Genomic DNA, 26,937 nt, shown 5'->3' with positions numbered 1-26,937 from the left:
CCTAATTTACTTCCTGCATTATACTCTGCTGCTGAGCTTTCTTGAGCCGCTCCTATGACCCAACTGACATACTTAAGAGTGTGATCCCCCTTCATAGTTATGCCAAATAAACGAAACCAGAATACATCATGCCAAAATAGCCTTTTCCATATAAGAATTATTTTGATCTAAAGGCAATTAAAAAGCAGCAAAAGCAGGAAAGCTCTCTGCCCTTCTCCTATGTGCCTAAAAGCAGGACATAAATTTAGAAAGATGTCCCTCCTTCCCTCTCTAAAAATCACAGGAACAACTTTAGGCTCTTATCAGCCTGGAGATGGCACCAGAGGAATCTATGTAACTGACTTTACCAACTAGCCTTGACCTCCCATTCCTTTCCCATATATTTGCCTTCCTACAATTTGCCACCTCTAGGGACTCAAGGTCCTTTGCTTTTGCCTTGTCACTTTCTAAAATTTATTGTTCTTTGTTGAAAATGCTACATAAGCCTGAATTCTGAGCCACCTCTTTGAGTTATTCATGCCTGAGCTTCTCACATTAACATGTATATATGAGATATAGATGTTAATAAACTCCTGTTTGTTTTCTCTGGTTAGTCTGTCTTGTTACAGAGCCTAGCCGAGAACCTAGGATGGATAGAGGAAGAATTTTCTCCCCTATGTGAATTCTCAGAGCTTGCCTCCCTCTTGGCTCAGGGCAGACAGAAATAATCACATAGAAATTCTCAGGCTTAAATAAGCAGCAGTAAACATACTAAATATGTTTCCTGGTTTAATTGTAAAAGATATAGACTATTTCCTTCTTAATTTCTATTTAAAGGAGCAAAGTTGTAACACTATATCAAGAATTATTTGCTAAATGTTCACTGCTCCCAAGATATCAGATATCTTACAAATCAATGAAGAACTTAGAATAATAGCTTTGTTAACAAGGAAGAGGATGTTCTGGGCAATAATACATCTTTGCTGAACTCTGATGTTACTAAAAGTGGCTTCTGTGACATTGCCGAAGGCAAGGACATTTCTGTGCTTCGTAATCACCTTTGAAATTCTTTTTCAAGTCTGTCTAACTGTCCTACTTGATCTCTCCCAATTTTTAAGAATACTAAACTTTGCAATCCTATTTTAGGTTATAGGCAAAGTTATTAGTTAATGTTTGTTGAATAAATAGGCAGAATATATATAGATAATAAGTTTCATACATGTTTTCCCCCACATGACAACTACAGTCTGAATGCACAGATGTAGAAAAGAGTTTCAGATGTTATTGAAATATAAAATGTTGACTTAACTCTGTTCTGCCGTTTCCTTCATCCCTAGATTCTCTTGAGCAGAATTCTGATCTCCTGTTTCCTAAACCAAATAATTAAAAAGTAACAATAGGTCTGCATAAGCAACTACTTCCTAAAAGCTCAATGCTAAAACAAGTAAGATGATTTTCCATTACTAATCAGTTTTCAGTCAACCAGCATGCACCCACAAGGAACAAAATCAGTACAGTTATCTGAACAATAGTTTCCCATCCCTGATGCTTCAAAAGTTTGGATAGCTCTAATATTTTAATAAATGGGATTCCATGCATCACACATCAATCTCATTTTTAAGCTTTCAGTGAAATTTTCATCAAGAATAATAAAGAACATTCACTGCAGTGTTATTCACAAGAGCCAAGATACTGAAACGACCCAAGTGTCTGTCCATGGATGTATGGACAAAGAAAACATGGTTTTATGTATGTGTGTGTATACACACACACACACAATGGAATATTATTCAACCATAAAAAGAGGAATATCCTGCTATTTGTGACAAAATGGATGAGCCAGGAGAGCATTATGCTAAGTGAAATAAATCAGACACAGAAAGACAAATACTGTATGATCTCACTTATATGTGGAATCTAAAAAGTCAAGCTCATAGAACCAGAGAGTAGAATGGAGGTTGTCAAGGTCCGGGGGATGCAAGAAATAGGGAGACGTTGGTCAAGGGGCACAAACTTTCACTTATAAGATGAGTAAGTTCTGGAGACCTAATGTACACCATAGTGATTACAGTTAACAGTACAGAATTTTATATTTGAAATTTGCTGAGAGTAAATCTTAAATGTTCTCACCACACACAAACACATAAAAGGTAACTATGTGAAGTGCTGGGTGTGATAACTAACTTGATGATGGTAGGCATTTCACGATGTATATGTATGTTAAATCACCATGTTATACACCTTAAGAAAATCATATTGTACAACCTAAATATAAACAACTTTTATTTGTCAATCATATCTCAATAAAGCTGGAAAAAATAATAATAAAGAATAATATATGCTATATCTTCGTGAGGCTTAAAAGCTCATAAAATTAATTAATGATTTATTAATGGGTTTACAGTTTAGAGACATTTTCCTTAGTTATGTCATAGAAAGTTCAAGTAAGTTACCATGATGGGGGTATTCACCATTATTTTAAAATATACTTAAGGTGGGAACACATAATTTTATAAATATTTACAGTCTATACTTTATATCTGAAATACTCTGCCTCATAGCTTGCCATAAACATTTATTCCTCAAGCCTTCCATTATTTGAAATTGCTAAAAGCCAGGTTTGGTTTTTAAAACTCATTCCATATTTGCACATGCTACAACACATTTTCACACACCTTCTCTCCCAAATGGCCTTGACCTTAAGTAGTATACATGGTAAATACTTTTCTTTTTTTTACGTATTTGTAAAAAGAAACATTCATTTATTTACAATTACTTTAAAATTTGCTTGCATAAATGTTTCTATCTGTCCTAGATTATAAGTCTTGAGGTAATGTCTGTGTCTTTTTATCAATAAATACATTTTTTTTTTTGTTTTCACAGAAGAAAAATATTTATAAGCCTTGTAAATCATCACATACATCACATACAAAGCAGAAAAGAGGGAAGATAAGATCCAATATGCAGAATATTGTAGAAAGATCACAGAGCTCTTTAGAGGCAGAGCTGAGTCTGAATTTCTGCTCTGCTGCTTATTTTGTGACTTCAGTCAAGTTTCCTAACATCCCTGGCCTTATTTTTTTCCCTACCTCAGAGGATAGTAATGAGGACAAAGCTAATGTATATAAAATACTTGGTGGAGTTGCTGGAACGTAAAAAGTTTCCAGTAATGGTAGTAACTGCAGTTTATCATCATTATTGTTGTAGACATTATTTTTGTCTTCCTCTCATTATTGGAGCTGGTTATTCAGCGTCCTAAGGCCTTTTTCATCTCCTCACCCTTCACCTTCTTTTTGACCCCTGTTCTTTACTGCAGAACTCTTTTTCCTGCTCTTCTCATGAGTGCCCTAAGCTTCAGATACCACCCTTTCATCGTTAACTCCCAAACTGATATCTCCAGTCTGGCTTCCTATTCTACATCTCCAGTTAAATGCTGAAATGTTGTTTCAAATTTAACATGTCTAAAACTAATTTATGTCTCTCATAATCTTTCCCACATCAGTAGGAGTGGTGGACAAGAAGCCACAAGTGCACAGAGAACTAGGCCAGGCTTAGGTACACGAAGATCCCTTAAATCTCTCAGCCTTCAGCTCCTGACCCTGTAAAGTTCCTCCGGGATGGGGAGAGCCTTGCTCACACAGACTTTACATCTCATGTGTACTGCTGGTGTCCAAATCCTGGCCATGGCAGTCATTGCCATTACCTTGTTACTGGTGAGTCCTGGCATTGAATAGGAAGACTTCTATATATTTCTGGGTTTTAATTCCGGTCCCTTCCTAAGTCCATAACTTTGTCTAAGTCACAGCCCTGCTCTGTGGCTTGGTTTCCTCACTTGTAACACAAGCGTGAAGATACTAACACTAAGGTAACCATATAATTTTAGTGCAAACCAGGACACTTTTGAGAATGAAAGGGAGCTGTTAATAATTATGATTAGAGTCACAAGCATACCATGACTATCCTGGACAAACCAAGAAGTAGAGTGGCCCTAGTTATCACTCAAATCCCTTCCTTCATTTCTAATAGTTGAAATAAATACATTTTTAATAGCATATAGCACAATATCAAATTTCAATGTTATAAAATGACTTCAGAAAAAAAAAAACCTCTTTGTATTTCCAGTTACAAATAGATAGAATTTAAACATGAATAGAATTTAAATTCTGTTACAAAAAGCCAACCTACCAATAATTAAACATAAAAATATTAACATATATGAATTTGTACATGCATAACAGGTCTATTTCCAACCTTTTCCCCATACTCATATATCAAATAAATAAATAACGACAAAAAGGAAAAAAAAAATTATTTTTTAGAGGGTTCCAGGGCACATGTGCCTCTGAAATGAAAATAAAGTTGGTTAATACTTTGGAACTATTTACTTTAAAACTAAATTCTTAGATGACATGGGGAGCACTTATCATAACAGATGACAAGTGATGATACAGTGAACAGTGTTATAATGAATTCTTCCCAGAAATCACAGGGAGAGAGTATTGTGTTCTCAGTTTCCAGGTTGCCATTTTGGTATTATTTTGAAACAGTAAGAATTCTGATTGGTTCTGGTTCATGAATGTCTATGCAAATTCCAAGTGATAAAACATGCAGTTGTTACTGTACAAACTGTAGAAGTTGTAAACCCAGATAATAACTAATGGAAAACCAATTTTGTTCACTTTTTTCTGAAGCTAGCACTGAAACCATGAGAGTAGGAAGGACTTGAGTGCTAAATTATGTGTACTGAGGCAGCAGCTCTTTAATGTGAGTAACTGGATTTTAGTTCACACCTGCTATCTAGCAAGAAACTTCCTGAGAGTATTTGGATTTCTAATGCTATCCTTCTTTCTGTATCTTAGCAATGCGTATAGTCTTCCCTTTAAATGACTTTATTAAAAAATATAACAACATTTTAAACTGCAGATACCATTACTCTATATATCCCTTATATTAATAAATTTCCAAATGCCTTGCCTTACCTTCTACCCGTGCTTTTAAAAATTCTTCCCTCCTTTTTCTATCAGAATTTTACCTTCTAAACCCAAAGCCATTCACGTTAGCCCCTACTTAAAAACCTAACAGCTCCTACCACGTATAGCAATATCCTTCAAAGTCAAGGCATTTGGTAACCACCATGTCTTTCTTTTTCCTGTATTATTATTTGTTTAATAGTTTTTTAAAATGAGCTTCCTTTTATAGCGTAAGTAATTTTGTGCCACTTGCACAGTGGAATGCAGTTCATCTTGCTTTATCAGTCAGAAGAGAATAGGTTATGCAGAGGTAACAAAAGAGCCCCAAATCCCAGTGCCATAAACTGGGTTAATTTATTGCTCATGCTACTGGTCCATTGAGGTTAGTCGTGATTCTGCTCCACATTTTCTTTACTCTGTGACCAAAGCTAATGGAACACCTTCTATACTGGGACACTGACAACTTTACTGCAGAGGGAAAAGAGGATATGGCCAATCATTGCTCTTAAAGCTTCAGTTTAGAAATGACACAGATTGGTTCCACTTTCATTTCCTTGGCCAGAGCAAGGCATGTGGATAAGACTGAATGGGCCAGGGAAATCTAATCCTTTCCTAGCAAGTGCAGCAGACAGTTTGAACAATAATACAATCAAACACACTTATCAAAAATAGAAGATAATTAAAATAAAATGGAATGAAAACAAAATGTTATTAATTTCTAGTTAGATAATATTTCCTACCAAGTGTTAAAATTTTGCCAACTGATTTTCTTCTTAATATATTTAGAATATTTGAAAGAGAACTATATCTCTCTATATGATATAATTCATATCCACATCCAGGTATAACATAAAGTCATTCACCAAAAATCATTACCATGTGGAAATCATGATTTCCACACCTATGAAAATACATCTACAAAAGTCAAAATAGAACTCCTAAATAAGGCTCTCTGAAACTCTGATCCAACTCACATTTCCAGTATCAGCTCCAGCCATGCATTTTCCTTCCTCTTGTTCCCACTGCTCCCTATGCCCCCTTTTTGACAAATCCCAACCTCCCCAGACTTCATGTCTGCGGTACCACACCTTCTGTTGCTTAATTGCACCATTACTTGATGAACCAAGACTCACTTCTGTTATATTTACCAAGCACATGCAATTCATGCCTCGGCCCTTATTCTCATACAAAAAGTCTTACAGTCTTCTTTAGTGAGAAATAACTCACAGACTACTTTTCAGATGAAGTATAAACTGAAGAGTAATTTTAAAAATGTAAAAGGAAAAGGAAGTGACTAGAAATGTAAGGTTTTGGCCTAAGATGAAGGGTAGTCAAAACATTATGAACATTACTACTTAGATAAAACTGTTAAAATGTGTTTATTTATTATAATTAAATGTCAATGAAGAAATTGGACAAACTAACATGGAGGAGGGAGATAAATTATTCAGAAATGTTTTGCTCTTTTCTGATTTGTACACTTTGCAACATAAATAGCACCAGAATCTGCAATATAGATAATCACTAAATCCAAGAAAGTCTTAGTTTCTGGACTTGAAAAAAGAGGCTTGCCATCTCTGAAATTATTTATGGATAGATAAAACTTACAAATATATACTATACAGCTACAGATCTTAAAGGGATTAATCTAACATAATGATTTCTATTCAAGCAAAAGCATGAAGAAAAGTGTAATTTAAAAAGCAAAATTGTGAGGCTACCATCACCTTGATACGAAAACCAGACAAAGGTATCATATAAAAAAGAAAATTACAGGCCAATATCACTGATGAACATAGATGCAAAAATTCTCAACAAAATACTAGCAAACCGAATGCAACTATACATTAAAAGGATCACACACCATGATCAAGTGGGATTTATCCCAGGGATGCAAGGATTATTCAATATCCACAAATCAATCAATGTGATACACCACATTAACAAAATGAAGAATAAAAACCATACGATCATCTCAAATAGATGCAGAAAAAGCTTTTGATAAAATTCAACATCCATTTATGGCAAAAACTCACCAGAAAGTGGGCATAGAGGGAACATACCTCAACATAATAAAGGCCATATATGACAAACCCACAGATAACATCATAGTCAATGGTGAAGAGCTGAAATCATCTCCTGTAAGATCAGGAACAAGACAAGGATGTCCACTCTCGTCACTTTTATTCAACATAGTTTGGGAATTCTCAGCCATAGCAATCAGAGAAGAAAAGGAATCCAAATTGAAAAGGAAGATGTAAAACTGTCACTATTTGCAGATGGCACGATGCTATACATAGAAAATTCTAAAGGCACCAGCAGAAAACTACCAGAGCTCATCAATGAATTAGGTAAAGATTCAGGATACAAAATTAATATACAGAAATATGCTGCATTTCTATACACTAACAATGAAATATCAGAAAGAGAAACTATGGAAACAATCCCATGTACCATCACATCAGAAAGACAAAAAGCTAGGAATAAACCTCCCTAAGGAGGCAAAAGACCTGTACTCTTAAAACTATAAAATGCTGATGAAAGATACTGAAGACCACATGAACAGGTGGAAAGATACACCGTGTTCTTGGATTGGACAAATCAACATTGTTAAAATGACCATACTACCCAAGGCAATCTACAGATTCAGTGTAATCCCTATTAAATTACCAATGGCATTTTTCACAGAACAGGAACAAAAGATTTTAAAATTTTTATGGAAACACAAAAGACACCGAATAGCCAAAACAATCTTGAGAAAGAAGAATGGAGCTGGAGGAATCACACCCCCTGACTTCAGACTATACTACAAAGCTACAGTCATCAAAACAGTATGGTACTGGCAGAAAAACAGACACATAGATCAATGGAACAGGATAGAAAGCCCAGAAATAGACCCACATGCTTATGGTCAATTAATCTACAACAAAGGAGGCAAGAATACGCATTAGAGAAAAGGCAGTCTCTTCAATAAGTGGTGCTGGGAAAACTGGACAGCTACATGTAAAAGAATGAAATTAGAACATTCTCTAACACCATATACAAAAATAAACTCAAAATAGATTAAAGACCTAAATGTAAGACAGGATACTATAAAACTCCTAGAGGAAAACATAGGCAGGACACTCTTTGACATAAATTGCAGCAATATTTTTTTGGCTCTGTCTCCTAGAGTACTGGAAACAAAACCAAAAATAAACAAATGGGATATAATTAAACTTAAAAGCTTTTGCACAGTAAAGGGAACTATAAATAAAACGAGAAGATAATCTATGGAATAGGAGAACATATTTGCAAACGATGTGACTGACATGGGATTAATTTCCAAAATATACAAACAACTCATGAAGCTCAATATCAAAAAACAAACAACCCAATCAAAAAATAGGCAGAAGACCTAAACAGGCATTTCTACACAGAAGACATACAGATGGACAACAGGCACATGAAAAGATGCTCAACATTGCTAATTATTAGATAAATGCAAATCAAACCAGAATGAGGTATCACCTCACACCAGTCAGAATGGTCACCATTTAAAAGTCTACAAACAATAAATGCTCTGAGAGGGTGTGGAGAAAAGGGAACCCTCCTGCATTGTTGGTGGGAATGTAAACTGGTGCAACCATTATGGAGAACAGTAGTTCCTTAAAAAACTGAAAATAGAGTTGCCATATGATCCAGCAATCCCACTTCTGGGAGTATATCCAAAGAAAACTTTAAGTTGAAAAGATAAACGCACCCCAATGTTCATAGTGGCACTATTTACAATAGCCAAGACAAGGAAGCAAACTAAATGTCCATTGACAGATGAATGGATAAAGAAGATGTGGTATATATACACAATAGCATACTACTCAGCCGTAAAAAAAGAGTGAAATAATGCCATTTTCAGCAACATGAATGGACCTAGAGATTATCAAAGTCAGTGAAGTACACCAGACACAGAAAGATAAATATCATATCACTTTTATGTGGAATCTAAAAAAGTGATACAAATGAACTTATTTACAAAACAGAAAGAGACTCACAGATGTAGAAAACAAACTTATAGCTACCAAAGGGGAACTTGGGATTAACAGATACAGACTACTACATATAAAATAGATAAACAACAAGGACCTACTCTATAGCACAGGGAACTATATTCAGTATCTTGTAATAACCTATAATGGAAAAGAAGCTGAAAAAGAATATATATATATATGTACAATTGAATCACTTTTCTCTACACCTGAAAGATTACAAATCAACTCTACCTCAATAAAAAAATAAAAATTATAAAAATTTAAAAAAGCAAAATTGATTAAAAGTATCCTATGTTAGATTCTCTATTACTTCTCTCTATATATAAAATATATGCTAGCAAAAATTAATTTTGAACTATACTGTTATTAGTTTAGGAGCACAGCTTGAGGATTTTAAATCCCTAATATGAATAACTAATAAAAATATCAATCTTGTACATGAATAATTAAGATACTGATATAGTTTGTTAATGATAAAATAAATTCCTTTTTCTAAAAGCAAAACTGATATATGTCTTTAAAAATTAAAAAAGAAGAGGTGATAAAGGGAAAATCCCCTTTTTACTATTTGGCCTACTTCTGTAATACACCTGATCTTATACTGTCACCATAGATATATTGCTTCCCTAGCATACCAATGAATGTTTGGAGGAAATTTGCTGAATACTTCTTCCAATAATTATTAAAAAGTATTTTTCATGTAGTATGACCACAAGCAATATGCAGTATGCATATTTGGAGTACATGGTTAATTTTTATTTTTTAAACTTTCTTAGTGTTTTAATGAGTACCAAGTAAACATTTAAGATTGTTTACTAAAAATCACATCATTCTCATTTTTCCTTTAGAATGAATGTAGAAGATATCACTAAAATGAAATAATGGGAACATCATATCCTCTCATTTGGAACTTTGTTACTTTCAAACACATACATTTTCTGGTGATGGCAGACTTTTCCCTTTTTGTTATTTAATGATTATTGACTGAATGGTAAGGCACTGAGGCATTTAAAATACTGCAGGATACAGACATTGGAATTTATAATCTAATAAAAGAGAAGATACATCCAAACTCAAATCACTATCACATAAGACAGTATAATTATCATAAGTTATACAGGTAAGTGCTAGAGGGGACAACAGGGGATATAATAAGCATTGTTCTCTGGGGCTAATCAGAGAGATTGCAAAGAAAAAGTGATACCTAATCTGGGCAAAACATAATGCTTAGAAGTCAGAGTCAGAGATTCAAAAGAGGGAGAAGGAGGGTAAATCCTAGGCAGAAAGCACAGCATGAGGAAAGGCAAAGAGATCAGAAATCATAATGGATATTAGGGTGACAGCAGGGAGTTTCGATTGACTAGACTTCTGTGTGGGAGAGTGGTGGGTAGCTGGGAAGACAGGCTGGTGTTGTATCAGAGTGCAGCTTTGAGAAAAATATCTGCTGAATGAATACAATAAACCAGACGTTCAGTGCAAGTTAGAACAATGAATTGCCAAATAAGGATCTATCTGGCTATTTTGGTGTGTCTAATTACAGAGTGAAAATGTTGTATTATAGGAAACAAATACTGAATCAGCACATTAAGAAAGTATCCCTAATTAACAATACTTTTAAAGAGTCAGGATATTTGAAGTACCAGAATAGATTATTTTTGTTTTTGTGTGTATAGAAAGCCAGGAGAGATGGAGGTGCATGAATAGACACAGATAAATAAATAGAAAGTATTCTAATGCACTTATCTGTTAGGAAGTGCTTATTCTAGTCTAGAAAATGTGTTATTGACAAATGTAAGAAAAATAAAAATTATTACAGGATATTTACTACTTATATGTGTGCAGAACATTACATTTTTATGAGTGTCTTCAGAAATACTCATTTAAAGTTCATAAAAACCATACTGCTGTGGATAAAAGGGAACCCTCAAATGTTGGTGGGAATGTAAATTGGTGCAGCCACTTTGGAAAACAGTATGAAGGTTTCTTAAAACACTAAAAATAGAGCTACCACATGATCAAGCAATCCCACTCCTGGGTACATATCCAGAAAAAATGAAAACTCTAATTCGAAAAGATATATGTACCCCAGTGTTCATAGCAGCACTATTTATAATAGCTAAGACACAGAAGCAACCTAAATGTCCATTGACAGATGAATGGATAGAGAAGATGTGTGTGTGTGTGTGTGTGTGTCTATAGATATATATATACACACATACACACGCATATATATATATACATATATATATCTATAGACACACACACACAATGGAATATTGTATGTTATATTGTATATTAGGAGTATGAGATTAACAGACACAAACTACTATACATAAAATAGACAAGCAACAAGGATTTACTGTATAGCACAGGGAATTATATTCAATATCTTGAATAACCTATAATGGAATATTACCTGAAAAAAATAACTGAATCACTGTGCTATACATCTTAAACTAACACAGTATTGTAAATCAACTATACTTCAATAAAAACAAATAAAAACCATATTATTCAACACAGCAATTATATTATTCCCATTTTAAAGATGAAGACTGGGGCTCAGAGAGGCCCAGGCTATCCCAGTGCCAATGATGAGGGAAATGATAAAAGCTCAAATTTGAAACCGACTCAAAAATGTGCATCTTTCTTCTACCCAATTGTTGCTACCCTAAAAGCAATGGACTTACTGGCTTTTTGACTTTGAGGAAGTAATTCAGACCCTCTAAGCCTCACTGCCTTCATCTGTACAATGGGAATAAAAATCACACTTCACAGAAGTATCAAGCTGGCTCTGGAAAGTTATGTTTTTTCTAGAAAACTGTCTATTTTATTTGTTTCCAAATGCACTGGACAGCATTATTCATAATATTCTCTTATGAATTTTAAAATCTTTACTATCTTTATATGTCCTTTTTTCTCATTCTAAATACTGTCTGTGCCTTCTCTCTCTTCTTAACCAGTATTGCCAGAGGTTTCTCCATTAAATTTGTCTTCTCTAAGAATCAACTTTTGTTTTTGGATCTTCTCTAGTATTTCTTTGCTTTGCATTATTTTTTCCTCTTGTCTTTTAATTTCCATCCTCTGCTTACTCTACAGGCTAACTCTGTATTCTAGCTCTCACTTCTTGTGGATCTTGTCAGTTACTAATTTCAGTGTCCTGGTTTCCATTATGATTCCTTCTTAACCCATTAATTAATTTGAAGATTTTTTTTTAAGTTTACAGACTAAAGTAAAAGACGTGATAAATATCTTTCTATTGCTTTGCAGTGTTATCACTGAAAAGACATTTTGCACAATACTGATTATCTGGATTTACTTAGAATTTATTGGAATTTACATTTATATAAATTTATTCTTTGTGCTTGAATATGGTAAATCTTCATAGTGTTTTATGTTTGCTTGAAAAGAATGAAGTTCTCTGTGTGTTAGGTTCATTATTTAACTCTTACATCAAGCTTGTTATTAAGTTTTCCAAATTCTCTAACCTCTGCTATTTTTTGTCTTCTTGATTGAGCACTTATCTAATTTTTTCCACTCCTTTATTTCCAACTTTTCAATGATTGTCTCTTGTAAACAGCATATAACTGCATTAAAAAAATCTAGTGCGAGGACCTTTGTCTTTCATAGGTATGTTTAATTGAGTTATTTTCACTCTAATAACAGGTACATTTACACGTAACTAATTTTGCTGGGTTTTTTTTTTTTTTTTTGGTGGTTTCTCTTAACCATGTTTTTTTCCTGTAATTTTCCCCTTTTCCTGTCTGTATTAGTTTGATTGATTCTCTGTTTTCTCTCTGTACTAGTATATATCTTTAAGAGATTATACTTATATTTTTAACACCTATATTTAACAAGTTGCAAAACTAATTATAATCTCCATTTCCTTCTGAAAACAAACAAAAGAATATAGAGGGCTTTTTTTTTCCCCCAAAGTTCCCATACCACATTCTATGTTATTTATCCAGAAATTTAGCTTTCCAAGTTTTTTATTTTTTTACAAAATTTACTTAAGTATAACATTTGTTATATATGTATATATATGTGTATATATATACACACACGCACATACATACCCATATACTGCACAAATCATGTGTGCAGCTTTCAGTATAATTGAAAACACTATACTATTTCCTTTTTTTCTTTTAAACATATTAAAGTCTCTTAAATTTTTTTTTTTTGGTAATACAAGGTTCTTTAGGTATTCATTCTTCCATCTGTCACACTTGGTGGCTTCCTTTCCTTCATAAATTGATGTAGTTTAAATTTTTTGACTATCTCATATTTGCTTTCCATGGAAGTCTCATGTTGTCCTGGATTCTGACAATTGCATGTTTCTTTCTGAGCTAGCTCTATAGATGTCTCCAGTTTGGGACCCACTTTTTTTTTTCACTCTTCATGTTTCTCCTATGGTTCCCCCTTCACAAAGGCAGTGTGAAATTAGAAGCCATATTTCCCCACAGCAAATGCTCCTGGTTTTGATTTCTCATGTGTGACACTATTTCTATTCAAGGTCCCAAGTGGGCCACAGAGAATTTAGCAGCTTGCCTAGCCCAGGCCAACAGCTTTTCCTGTCTCTATTTCAGAGCCTTAGGTAGTCCATCATAGCTCCAGAGTCAAGACCTGCACCTTTGTCTTCTCAGCACCTAAAATACTAGCCTCTCACCCTTTAGGCCGGCTTCTGATATTCCCATGGGCTGCTAGGTTTCCACATGGGCTCACTGCTCTCATTCTCATTGGTGGCACGTGGGCATTTCTCTCAAGTTCAGCTGTGAATTAAACCTGTATTTGCCTGTGTTGGGGAGGCATGTGGGAGGTACAGAGGACGATGGACGGGAGGAGGTTTTCTATCAGCTAAGTGTACTATATTTTCTAGATGTATGTTAAATGATTTTAACACGGATTTTCCTTCTTAAAAGTTTTAATTGTAAAGTACACATTACATAAAAGTTACCATCTTAACTAACCATTTTAAATTTTAATCATTTTTTATTGTACAGTTCAGTAGTGTTAAGCATATTCACCTTAGTGTGCAAGCAACCTCCAAAACTCATTCCATTTCCAAAACTGAAACTCCATACCCATTAAACAAACTCCTTATTCCCTTCTTGCCCCTGCCTGTGGCAACCACCATTCTTCTTCCTGTCTCTATAAACCTGACTACTCTAGGTACCTCATATTAGTGGAGTCATACGGTATTTGTTCATTTCACTTATCATCATGTCTTCAAGGTTCATTCATGTTGTAGTAGCCAGAATTTCTTTCCTTTAAATATGAATAATATATCATTGTTTGTATATACACTTTGTTTATCCATTCATCTGTCAAATAACACTCGAGTTGCTTCCATCTTTTAGCTATTATGAATAATGCTGCTATGAACATGGGTATTCGAATATAACTTCAAGACCTTGTTTTCAATTCTTTTGGACATATACCCAGAAATGGAATCGTTAAATGATATATAATTCTGTCTTAAAATACTGTTTTCCATACTGGTTGCACCATTTCACATTCCTATCCACAGTGCATACAGTTTCCAATTTTTCCACATCCTTCACAACAATTGTTGTTTTGTTTTTGTTGTTGTTTTTTATCCTAAGGGGTCTGAGGTAATAACTCATTGTAGTTTTGACTTGCATTTCCCTAATGATTAGTGATGCTGAACCGTTTTTCATGTGCTTGGTCATTTGTATATCTCTTTTGAGAACTAAATGATTTTTAAAAATCTTTTGATTGAAATATAACTACATAGATATAGAAAAGCATGCTGATTGACTTAAAGTTTTGTTTCCAACTAATTATAGTTGATTATATGGACAAATGGTTTTCATTATGTTGAGATAATTCAGAGTACATCAAAATCAGCATACTATCCCCATCATGAATGGTATTATCATTTTACCTGGTGTCTTTTCAGGAAAGAGCTACATTTAGAGATCTCAGTTTCTGTCTATGAATTGCCGCAATACTTGACCCTAAAACATCTAGAAATAGTATATCTCAAATATGAATCCAAGGTAATGGTAGATTTTACCCTGAAAATTCCATTTTAGGTAACTGCATAAAACCTGTCAACCAACTAATAAACAAAAATATAGTGAATGCTATTTTACCTACAAATGGAAAATCTGTCGTAGGAATTTTTCATGGTTAACACATCCTGCATTTTTTGCTTCCTTTCTAGAACAGATTGAGGCAACCCACCACAGTGGCCAAGCTAGGAGGAGGGTTGTTGCTTAGCACAGAGAAGAGTGAGAAAACCTGTTTTTTTTTTTCAGGGGGGCGGGCAGTAAAGAATTTGAGGTTATTCTAAGAATAGTCCACAAACATGAAAGTTCTTTGTGTATTTTGTTTAGTTCTTTGTATTTTTCCTACTTGGGTATTATCTGTTTTCACTTTTCTCTAGTAGTGTGTGTAACCAAGGAATAATGGTACAAAAATATAAATAAAATCTAAGAATAAGTTGAAATGAAAGAAGTAATACACATTTCTATTAAAAAGTTGTACAATTTGTTATTTGCAAAAAGAACAAGATTCTTATTTTGAGACCTCTGACCTCTAGACCTTCTACTGAGGAAGAGAGAAACATCTAATTTTAGCATCCCTTTACCATCAGTAGACATTTCCCTTAAGTTTGTATATTAATTCTATGAAATACAGGAAACTACATACACAGGTTTCATAATGTTCATAATTCTTGACTAGTAACTTTCAGGTTTTTTCTATTGAAAAAAATCATAAGGATTAAAGCTGTAAACTATTACATCTAAAAATATTTAATCAATTAACTTCCTAATAAAGCTTGACTGATGAAAAGTATGCGCTGGGTGTTTTTAAAAGAAGCTCTTTCATGTTTTCATTTTAAGTAATAATTGTATTTCTTTTACATATTTCTTTTTAATCAGTGTATTTAAAATGTGGTCTGGATTTTCACTCAACTACCATATAATTTATTTCCACTTCTTTGGAGTAATTCCCTAATAAAATGATTAACGACAACAGCATAATGATTAATAATGATATATTATACTTCATGGCTCCTAGGAGATACAAGCATTTTATTACAGATTTCATTGCCTTCATCAGTATTAGGAGACAGAATGAGAGGATACTACTCTTTTTATGAGAATTTAAAACACAAAAGAGGTTAAAGCCATGTCAGATAATACTTACATGTTTTTGTGTCCATGAATATGAATATTAGTTCATATTTGTTCTATACTAATATTTCTTTTATGTGCCTACTATAAACCAATGTGATCTGTCAAAAAGAGAAAGGTTTATACTTTCTCATACATGCCTATAATTACCAACTTTATCCTTACTTTGTTTAATTTCTCTGACTTCCAGGAAAGTACTAAAAGAATAAAAGAATTTAAAGTGATAGTAATTCATTTTGACTTGACAATTTTCTGTCTTTCACTTAAGTTTGGGAGTTTGGAAATTATTAGTATAATTTAAAAATACCCAACAGGAGAAACTGCCTTGGCAATATTTAGAAATACCTGCCTCAAGATCCAAACTCCTGTAGCTTATTAGGACAAGGCTGGGTCTGAAATTTGGACTTCCTGAAGTCTAGGCTAGAGTTTATATTCTAAGTTTGTGAAACGTACAGTTGCAATGTTGTCTACCCACACTCATCAGAATATGCTGCAAAGTAATGTAGTTATAAAGACCAGTTTCAAACATTCTTTAAAAGAAGACCAATTTAAAAGAAGTAGAGTCATTGAGTGTAAGTGTAGTCATTCTGTAAGTTTAAAAATAAGACTCATTCTGAAATTTTATTGTATATTCTTATGGTATATACTGAGCTACATACCTGCCCCAGGCTGCCTCGTTTGTAGATGCTTTATTAACTGGAACACAGGAGGAGTCACTGACAGCTGATTTATTCATCTTATAGCAGAAACCGCAGTCTGGATCCAACATACATTCATTACAGTAACTGTAAAATGAAACGAGTTGTAGTCATGTTAGCAGAGACAATTGCTGCTCAGTCAGTACACAATATGTGCTCCCCTGCATTTTCCACTTTACTTTGCAGTAAGCTTGGGGCCATGGCACTTGTTTTGGCCATGGCAAATGACATGTGCTGAGACAGGTGAGAGCTGGCTGGTCTCTTCCATCTCTCCCTCCTCTGGTTGCAGCAACTCTGGAAACTACTTTGAGATGGAGGAGGATTGGATGTGCAATATTGGATGTAGAAGAACCCCTGTCTACCTACAGCAAATATACTTTTGTTTTCCTAAGCCACTGAGATTTGTTACTGGAGCATGGACTGGTCCATCTTGAACCAGCTTGCCTGGTTCCTAACCGTACCAAAGCATTTATTTCTCTTAAATGTCTCCATCATGTACCATATCTTCTAAAAGATGGAATTTTCCCCTAATATATATCATGAAATAGAAAATTCAAAGAATGAAAAAAATTATTATATCTAGAGAAAAAAGTTAAAAAATAAAAATGCCACCACCCAAATAATGGTCACTGTTAACATCTTGGTGGACATCTGTATTTTTAATAAATATATATTGAAAATCAACTATGTTGTGTGCTTAATTAAAAAAAGTTGTAACCTTTCAAAATTGTATAATTTTTTTTTTATTTTTTAGGCTGCACCATGTGGCATGTGGGATCTCAGTTCCCCGACCAGGGATCAAACCCAGGACCCTGCATTGGGAGCACAGAGTCTTAACCACTGGACCACCAGGGAAGTCCCTAAATTTTTTTTTAAAAAGAGAAAAGAAAAAAAAAGTTGGTGTAGGGAAAAAGGCTAACTTTTCTCTAAGTTAATTACATCCACTGATTGGATTACAGAGCCATAACCAATTAATCATTGCTCACCTAACAGCAGTATCCTAAATGCAGGAAAATTTTAAAGAGGCAAAATCCTTTAGAGGGCAGGGTTTTCCAACATAAGCCTACAGCGTGCTTGTAGAATGAGTTTTCTCACTGTCATACTATTTGCCAGACAAACCTGGAGCACTTTATACATAGCAGGCACACACAAGGTATGGAGACCCTAAGGTGAATAAGCTAAAGTCCCTTCACCTTGATAGATAAAAGGCAACGATGAGAAATAGCTACACCAGTAAATAATGGTAATATGATAGAAAACAGTTAAGAACTACTCTAAGGACAGAGACCTGATTATTCGCCTGTAAGAGTGGGGGATAATTTCAGAAATGATATTTGAACTGGATCATAAGAGAAATTTACCCAGCAAAGAGGTAGAGAGAAGGGCATTTCAGAGAACTGCTTGTTCTTGAGTTGGCCAAAAAGTTCATTCGGGTTTTTCCATAACATCTCACAGAAAAAACCTGAACGAACTCCATACATAATTAAAGAACAGTCAATACAGACTTATTAAATATCTACTGTGTACAAGTAATTACACAGTGGGGTGTGGGAGAGAAACAGGGTAAGAACTACCACAAGTTACCCAAAGAAGACATGAATCCTCAAAACCAAAATATTTCTTTGATACATTTAGCTAAATGGAAAAAAACTGGCGTTGTTTAAAAATTAGATTATTGCCATTTCAGCCTCTGTCTGTAAACCTTTCCTTTGCAAACAGTCTATTTTTAATGAGACTTCAATCGTATTCTAAAAGCAAAAAAGAGGTCTTTCAAAGCCTACCAAAAGATCAATACACTTTAGAAAGGTGATACAGTATTGTGAATCTAAAATTTCCCACGCTGGTGATAAGCAAAATAAAACAATAGAAAGCATAAGAAGTACTCTGAGCTTCTGGCTTTGAGAACTAGACTAGGCTAATTTGGAAAGGAAGATCATTCCTACTAGTATTTTGTTTATTTATTTGTTTGTTTGCTTTTTTATTCTGTCCATATGAGGTAGAATTAACAACTTTGATTGTTTCAATGGCTTTAAATGATACTTATTTGGGAAATGTCAATTCATCCATTTGTAGAGAAGTGACTCTCTACTTAATTTCTCAAAAAATACTTATTTCCTATAAAAGGCCAAAAAACTTAATGATAAAGACTAATAGTTACCAAGAACCTACTGTATGTGCATGTCAGACATACAAGGTGTTACCCATAATGCTCTGCCTCTCTATCACCATTCAAGCATCCAGCTCTGACCACGACCTTCCATTCTTCCAGCTTCCTTCCTAAATGATCCCTGCTCTGCCATGATCATTCATGAAACAAATACAAATATTTTACACTTACTATGTGCCAGGTACTATTCCAGGGGCTGGGACTCATTAGCGAACAAAACAGTTTCTCTGCCCTCATGAAGCCGATTTGTATATTAGACCTCCTGGTGACCTCCAGTTAAGTGATCTATTTGCTCCCTATTCCTTAGCTTTTTCCTTTCTTTAGTTCTGTCCTTAACTAGCTTATTGACCATGACCCAACATTTCAACATCCTAAATTTCCCTGCCTATTTATCTTCTCATTTCACCCATCTAGCTATATATGAACACAAACATTTGCCTTTTCTGTGCCTTCACCCACCTACCCAAATGCAGTTGAAGGAATTACACAACACGGCAGATCAGTAGTTCCTCTGTAACACACTACTACCAGCCTCAAAAGGATCCTCAACAGCCTGAAATTCTCAATAGTTTTCTCTAGTCAACTCTATAGGAGGACTATTTTAACCATTCTACACAAAAACTATTCCTCAAATCTCCAATGCTCCATTTCCCTTTACTCTCTGCAAATGATCTCAACTTCAGCTTTACAGAGAAAACAGATGAAAGTGGTAAAGATGGGAAATTTATAATCTTATAGCAAACATATAAACCATTCTACTTTCCTATGCTCCAGTTACGAAGAGAAGCCATTCTTCTCAGCTGAGGTCAACTTCTCTATCTGGGCTTTCATCCCATTCCATCTCCTCAGGTCATCTCAAACCTGATTATTGCTCCTTCTTTCTCTTAAGATAAAAGATTAGATTTTTGATTGTGATATTTTTCTCCTTTTAATGTAGGCATTTATAGCTATAAATTTCCCCCTAAGCACTGCTTTAATTGCATCCCATATTTGGTGTGTTATGTCTTCATTTTCATTCATCTCAAAGTATTTTGTAATTTCCCTTGTGATTTCATCTTTGATCCATTAGCAATTGAGGAGTGCATTATTTAATTTTCATATACTTGTGAATTTCCCAGATTTCTTTGTTAGTGATTTGTGATTTCTAATTTCACTCCACTGTGATCAGAGAACATACTCTGCATTATTTCAATCCTTTTAAAATTTACCAAGGCTCGCTTTGTGGCCTAGCAGATGATCTGTCCTGGAGAATGTTCCTTGTACATTTATGAAGAATGTGTATTCTGTTGTTGTTGGGTGAAGTGTTCTCTAGATGTCTGTTAGATCTAGATGGTTTATATTCAATATACTAATCTTAAAGCATCTTGGCCCCTTGGTTTCTATCAGCCTTCACCTCCACTTAACTTCCTCCACATCCTGGTAATTGTCATTATCTTGAAGAGGGGTCAGCAAACTATAGCTCTTGAGACAAATACAGACCACCCCCTGTTTTTGTAAATAAAGTTTTACTGAAACATAGCCATGCCCATTTGTTTACTTATCTATGAATACCTTCAACTTCAAGGGCAGAGTTGAGAAGTCTAACAGAATCCATATGGCCTGCAAAGCCACAGACATTTACTATCTTACCCTTTACAGGAAGTCTGCTGATCCCTGATCTTAATCACAAACACAGATTTCTTATTCCTTTCCTTCAAGATCTCTTACTTCTTTACTCCTAGGATAACTGTTCTTCTGTCTCAGAGATCTTCCACACTCCTTTTTTCCTGATGCTTCACTAACTTCATGGCTTTGCATCCTTCTCTGTCAGACTTTCATGGTAAACGACTTTAACCACTTTCACCAGACCCTCAGCGTTTTTGTATTTAGGTTCTCCTATAAAGTCAACATATAAACTTTTATGTTTGTTTCTTTCTATGTTTTTACTTTCTACATCTAAGTTGCTCTTTACTGGTGGAGAATTAACGTAACCAGGCATATTGGTGAAACTCCACAATCACAGTATTCAACTGCAGCTGGATCCTCACTGCTGAGAGGAAACTTTTACCTGTCCCTAATCAGTGATTTTCCCCACTCCCACAACTGATATCCCAAATGGCCACAACTCTCCTACAATCCCAATCCTTATTCCCTCCTACAAATCTTTTTGAAAATGGCCTTGCCTTGCTTCCCAGTGAAAACTGAAGAGATTAGGAATGAACTTTTTCAACTTTAATCTCAGACGTGAACAAAGATATCTATAGCCACATCTATCCTGGCCTGTTTTCCTCCAGGCTCTGAAAAAGAATTGCTCAAAGGTCATGCTTCTATCAGAGCTTTTAATCTTACTCCCCTTGGTCTTCACTAGGACCAACACTTTGTCCCATTGGTTATTTTCTTCTCTTTATACTTTTAGACCTCTCCTAGAACATACCCCATAGTTTATGTGCAGGCTCTGGTCTTTCTCATATTAAAAAAGCATGAAAAACTTTCTTTTGTACTACTTCACACCAGTTCATGGAGTCGGTCAGTGAAAAGAGGCCAAATATTAAAAAGAATTCAATTTCCTTGCCATCTCAGGGAGTGGGCCACTGTTGGGAACTGATTGGCCAACTGATCTGGCCGTGGAGCCTCTCAGGCTTCTGAAGGCAAAGTATGATTCCCTACCACTCCCTTATCCTTGACCTGGAATATTTGTTTTTCATCATTTGGACTATTTTATGGCAAAATTCTCCCAAATGTAACATTTCTAACTTCAACTTGACATTTAGAAGATAACACAAAACTTTAAATATCCTGGGGAATCTGCTAATTGACCTTTTACAGAGAGCATATATCATAACTGTGGCTTTAACAAATAGTGTTGAAAAAAGGAACAACTTCTAGAAGTGGCTATTTTTTATTCATGATTTGCTCTTTAAGGCTTTCTTGAACATGACCTGATAAATTTACATGAGATTTTCTAAATATAAAATTTGAGAATTTAAATATTCTGTTACTAAATATATTGTTACTAAATCAATGCTCATAAGAACATTCTAAGCATAGATTAAAATATTTTTTTGTGAAAAGCAGACTGGTATATTAGGCCCTATTTGTCCCCTTTCACAGTATGACATGTGAGTTCTAAATTTTGGACTTCAAGTTTTCCATCCCAAGAGCACATGATCTCTAAGAACCCACCCAGTTGCAAGATTCTACATGAAAGAAAAAGAAATACATATACTCTCACTCTAAATTCACACAAACTTTAACAGCGTAAAACATATTAGGATGCTGTAACATCTCACAAATATTTACTCTTACATACTTATTTCAAGGGCAGAATTATTAGTGTGCCTTACTTTAAGAAATTCTAAAGTTACAAAGGAAACGAATTAAGAAAGCATTTACAAAAGGGCTATGTTTTATCAAAGGAATTGCTGAATTAATTACATAAAATGGGGATCCCTCTCTTTTGATACAAAATATTTTAAACTTCAGACAAGTCAGTATATAGTACAGTTGATGGTGATGGCCTTCCTCTCTGCTCTGTGCACACCTCTATTGTAGAACTTACAATGTTCTTTACTGACTGGTTTGCAAGGACCTGAGGGAAAAGGCCATGCTTATGAACTCTGCAAATGCAGCACCCCAGTGTAGGCTAGATACCCAACCCAATGCATGTTTATTGAATGAATCAAAGCATGGTAGCTCTATAAATCAAGGCACACTGTAGGTTCATTAATCTGTTTCTGCTCGTTAATAGAAAATAATTTTGGGGGGTGGGTAGCTTGGAGTGAATATCTGAGTCATTTTTTGGAATAAAATTGAAAGAAGGTAAAACCTAGTGTCAGATGGTACTTTAAGCTAAGCCCAGTTTTTAAATTGTCAGAGGCTAAAGCTGCCATTTGCAAACATTTAATCCACAACCTAAATGGAACTGGTTAGTAATTTTGATAACTCACTTTCAGAAACAGCAGCTGCAAGGGCCAATTTCCTTGAAGCCCAAAGAAAAGAGCCACACAGAGAGAGGGCTCTTTTTACATCATAGTCTGCAAAATTTCATAGTAAAAGGACATTATGATATTTAGAGAGAAATTGTGGTAAATAAGTGTGCCCAGAATGCATGCTGTTGTTCTTGACTGTGGATACTTTCAATTGGGGAGAATATACAATAGCCAATGTTCTACTAGGGGATGAAACTGCTGGGGAAACTAGCAGAGCACACTAGAAACTCTACTAGGAAACTGGAAAATATATAATCCAGACAATAACTACAATTAGAACCAAACAGTTCTTTTCTTGCTAGTTTCAAGGAAGGAAGATTTAACTTTTTAATCTCTGACAATTCTTTTTAGAAAGGGAGAAAAATAAGTATTCAGATATTTAGAAAAAAACTGTTTCTAAAATCTTAAAATATTTCCAATTAAAGTAAAAAAGAGTAGAATAAAAGGTGGCTTAGTGTCTAAGGGAGAGAAAGGATGGCCTATTTTCATTCAGTCAATCTTTTACATGTTTCATATGGCACTCAGGGTCTTAACCAAATGTGCCCTCTTCTCTCTCCTGAGAAAATCTTTTAAAAATTGATTTCGGTTAATTTCAAACATTTTAAGTTTCTACTCTGTGAAGTCGAGTGTGAATCTGGCCCTACAGAAAACAGTCCATTTGTTTTTAAGTATGTCTCCTTAAATCCAATAAGATAAGAACATTAAGAACAGTGGTCTTAAAATGCCTGTCTTGGCATGGCCTAAATTAAAAAAAAAATCAGTTGTGGTAAATGCAGGTGTTAGGACAATCCATTGCCACAGGTCCACTTTCATTCTCTGTGGGTAACTGTTCACTCATTTATTCCTTATGCATGAGTTTAATACCCTACTTTGTGTAATTATGTCACTCTGTTTCCCAGACAGCTATTCTAAATTTTCTCTACTCCTTACTATGCCCTCCTTACTCCTAACTGTCCCCATTGCCTTCAAGTAGGCAACCTGGAATCCAGTTTACTCTTACTGGGGGGACAGCTTGCCTTGCTTGTAGCTCTCTGAAGGGCCAGATTTCTTCACGAGTTCTGCAAAGAGAACTCCAGGACACCTGCCTTCTTTCTCAGCCAGACAGTAGATGTCAGGGGACTCCCTCTCCTCATTTGGACTGTGAAAGTAGGGAACTTGTGAGAATTTTTTTAAAAATAAGAAATTCTGGGGGACTTAAGTAAATCGTTGGAAATTAATTTAAAAAGCTAGGGACTATTGGTGCTGATTTTATGAAGTAAGTCATGCCTCACCACTTCATGAAAACTGCCCTAACAGAGATTGCTGGTGATCTTCTCATTGTTAACTCTGGGTGCTTTTCTTTCCTAAACTTATCATTCTATGATAAAATTTCCTAAACATTTTCCCTCTTTCCTAAAATTTTCTCATTCCTTGACACCATGCCCTTTATGTTTCTTCCACCTCTCAGACTGATGCATCTTTTCTTTCTCCTTGGTTCTGTTCTTGGCAATCTTCTTTCATTACTCTGTATAACTTTTGCTGGGAAACATCAGCAGTACACAACCATTATTATCAGTGATACACAGAGACTCCATGACCTGTTTCTCTAGTTTGTTTCTCTTCCCTAAGTGCCAGACCCATATTTCCACCACCCAATTTTCTGAATGTTCACAAGTACCTAAAACTCCACCTTTGACTTTCCCCTCAAAGCTTTCCTACTGCTCTTCTGTGTCTCACAATTTAATAACCTGAGCATGATCTGAGACCACTCACATTTAAATAGTTACAACTCCATCATGTCTATCTCCAAAGCATGTGTAGTTTCTCTACTCTCCATTCTTACCACTTCTCACTGGGAACTTGCCACCTCTCACCTGAACTCTTCCAATAGTCTTCTACTGAGTCTTCCTGCTTCTAGACTCCTTCCACTTCATCTTCTACATTGTCCTAAATCTAATCTGATCCAAACTCTCTCTTGTTTAAATCCTGCAATAGCTTTCCACTGCCTATAGGATGAAGACCAATCTTATTATGGCATGATCTAGTCCCTTCTTGTCAATCTTTTGTGCTATTTCTCCACAGATGTCATGGGTTGTAGCCATTCCATACAAACTGCAGGATTCAGAATATGACATGTTCTTATGTTTTCCCTCATAATGTTTTCTCTGTCTGGACTATTACTTTCCACCTTTGTTTTCCTACACATTTGCCTTGAGACTCATATTTGGCATCACCTCCTCTGTGAAACTCAGACCCCAGCAGAATTAGATGTATCACTATGTTATCAGAGGATCACAAAAGTCTATTATTATTACTGCCCATCCCACCATTTCTCTAAGGGTTTGTGATATGTTTGCCTTCCCTTAATGCACTGTGACCTTTTCAAGGTAGAGACTTTTGTCTTGTACATCTTTTATTCCTAGTGATTTCCATGTTGCCTGATAGATAAGTGTTCAATAAATACCTATTGTGTAAATAAAGGGATGAATGAATGTCACTTATATTGACAACAGATTTGGTAGTTCTCCCTGCAGTTCCATTAGAGAAGTGACATCTCATTCACCACATCTTGGTCCATGAGATCATAGGGTTGAAGCTTGAAATCAAGCTATGAATTGTTCCTTACAATTCATGGCTCTCAGATCAAATCCACATATAATTTGCTGCAACCTTTTGGAACACTGTCATATTTCTCATCACTTCCCCTTAGAAACTGAGGCTGAAAAAGCAGTGGATTCCTGAGTTAGAGGCAAAAAGTAATTCACAGCAGTGAGGCTTGCTGATTAAAAGCAAGCACAGGCTCTTGCTCTTCGGTGGTATTAAATAAGGAAAGTTTAGCTGATTTGTCAGAGTGGGTTTCTTTTTTTAAAAAAAAAATTTTATTAGTACTTTAGGCTCTAATTTCTAGTCACTGATTGTCTAACCTTCTTTTATGAATTCTTGGATTTGTTCTCCTATTTTATCTCAGAAAAGTACACCAATAAACTCTCTAAAGGGGAGGGAGGTAGAAGAAGAGAGATCTATCTGCCAAGCCCATCACCTTCAATAGGGCTAAGTGCTTTCTTATTATACTACATAAAGCTTTGGTCAACATAATTAAAAACAAAACCCTCAATTCCAACTTTGCAAATATAAGATGACATGTATATGCATGTGTTTATATATGTACATATGTGTATTTATGTAAGTAAATCTGCGTGTGTGTGTGTGTGTGTGTGTGTGTATATGCACATGTATTTAAATACAAATTTTTCAGTCTATAAGTTGAGAGTAAAATCAGATTTACAATACTATTCGGTAATCAACACATAGGCACCCAAATACAATCTAATTAGTGTGCAACATGTCACCTTCAAAGGAAAAAAACAGTAATTCATCTTCTCTGGTGACAGTATATGTTATTCATTTTTGATGGGACAGAAAAATATTAGAAGAAACATTAAGAGATTGGAATTTTTAGGTTTGCCAACAGACCAAGTCGATTAGCATTTGTAGATTTGAAGAGAATTGTGGAGGGTGTGTTTTATTGTGGCGCTATCACAGAGCTCACCACATGCAGAACACTGTACATGTGCTTAGTTAATCCTTACATGGGCTTTATGAGAGATGCTTTACTTTCCTTTTTGTTAGATGAGAAACCTGACATTTAGAGAGATTAAGCTATCTAGGCAAGGTCACACAGCTAAAATGTGGCAGAGCCGGAATTCAGACCTAAGTGTATTGACTCCAAATGCCCAGATTTTTATAAGTTTATTTAAAGTGAAATAGGCTAAAAGTTTTAAAGGAAATATGCTAAAATTAAAATTGGAAAGAAAAGAATAACTACAGCTTCTATAGCAGTGTAAAATTTACAAAGCACTTTCACATACACTGTGTCATCTGGTCTTTCCAACAAGTTGGTGAGGTATGCATTAAAATTCCTACTTTACAGATGAGAAAACCAAAGCTCAGAAAAGCAAGCCTTGCTCATGTCCCTAATGCA

At 35.0% G+C, this 26,937-nt stretch overlaps 1 protein-coding gene across 2 annotated transcripts in view; it reads right to left on the bottom strand.

The window, feature by feature from the left end:
* SLC2A13 (solute carrier family 2 member 13) overlaps nt 1–26,937 on the bottom strand; it is a 454,917-nt gene that overhangs the window by 79,066 nt on the left and 348,914 nt on the right. For both annotated transcript variants that reach the window (XM_057557296.1, XM_057557295.1), the window contains exon 7: nt 16,803–16,928. In XM_057557296.1, coding sequence (XP_057413279.1) covers nt 16,803–16,928 — 126 coding nt within the window. The remainder of the gene's footprint in view (nt 1–16,802; nt 16,929–26,937) is intronic.

Source organism: Balaenoptera acutorostrata, chromosome 11, assembly GCF_949987535.1.
Source record: "Balaenoptera acutorostrata chromosome 11, mBalAcu1.1, whole genome shotgun sequence".
In the NCBI taxonomy this organism is placed as follows: Eukaryota; Metazoa; Chordata; class Mammalia; order Artiodactyla; family Balaenopteridae; genus Balaenoptera; species Balaenoptera acutorostrata.
This window is presented reverse-complemented; position numbering and strand designations above follow the sequence as displayed.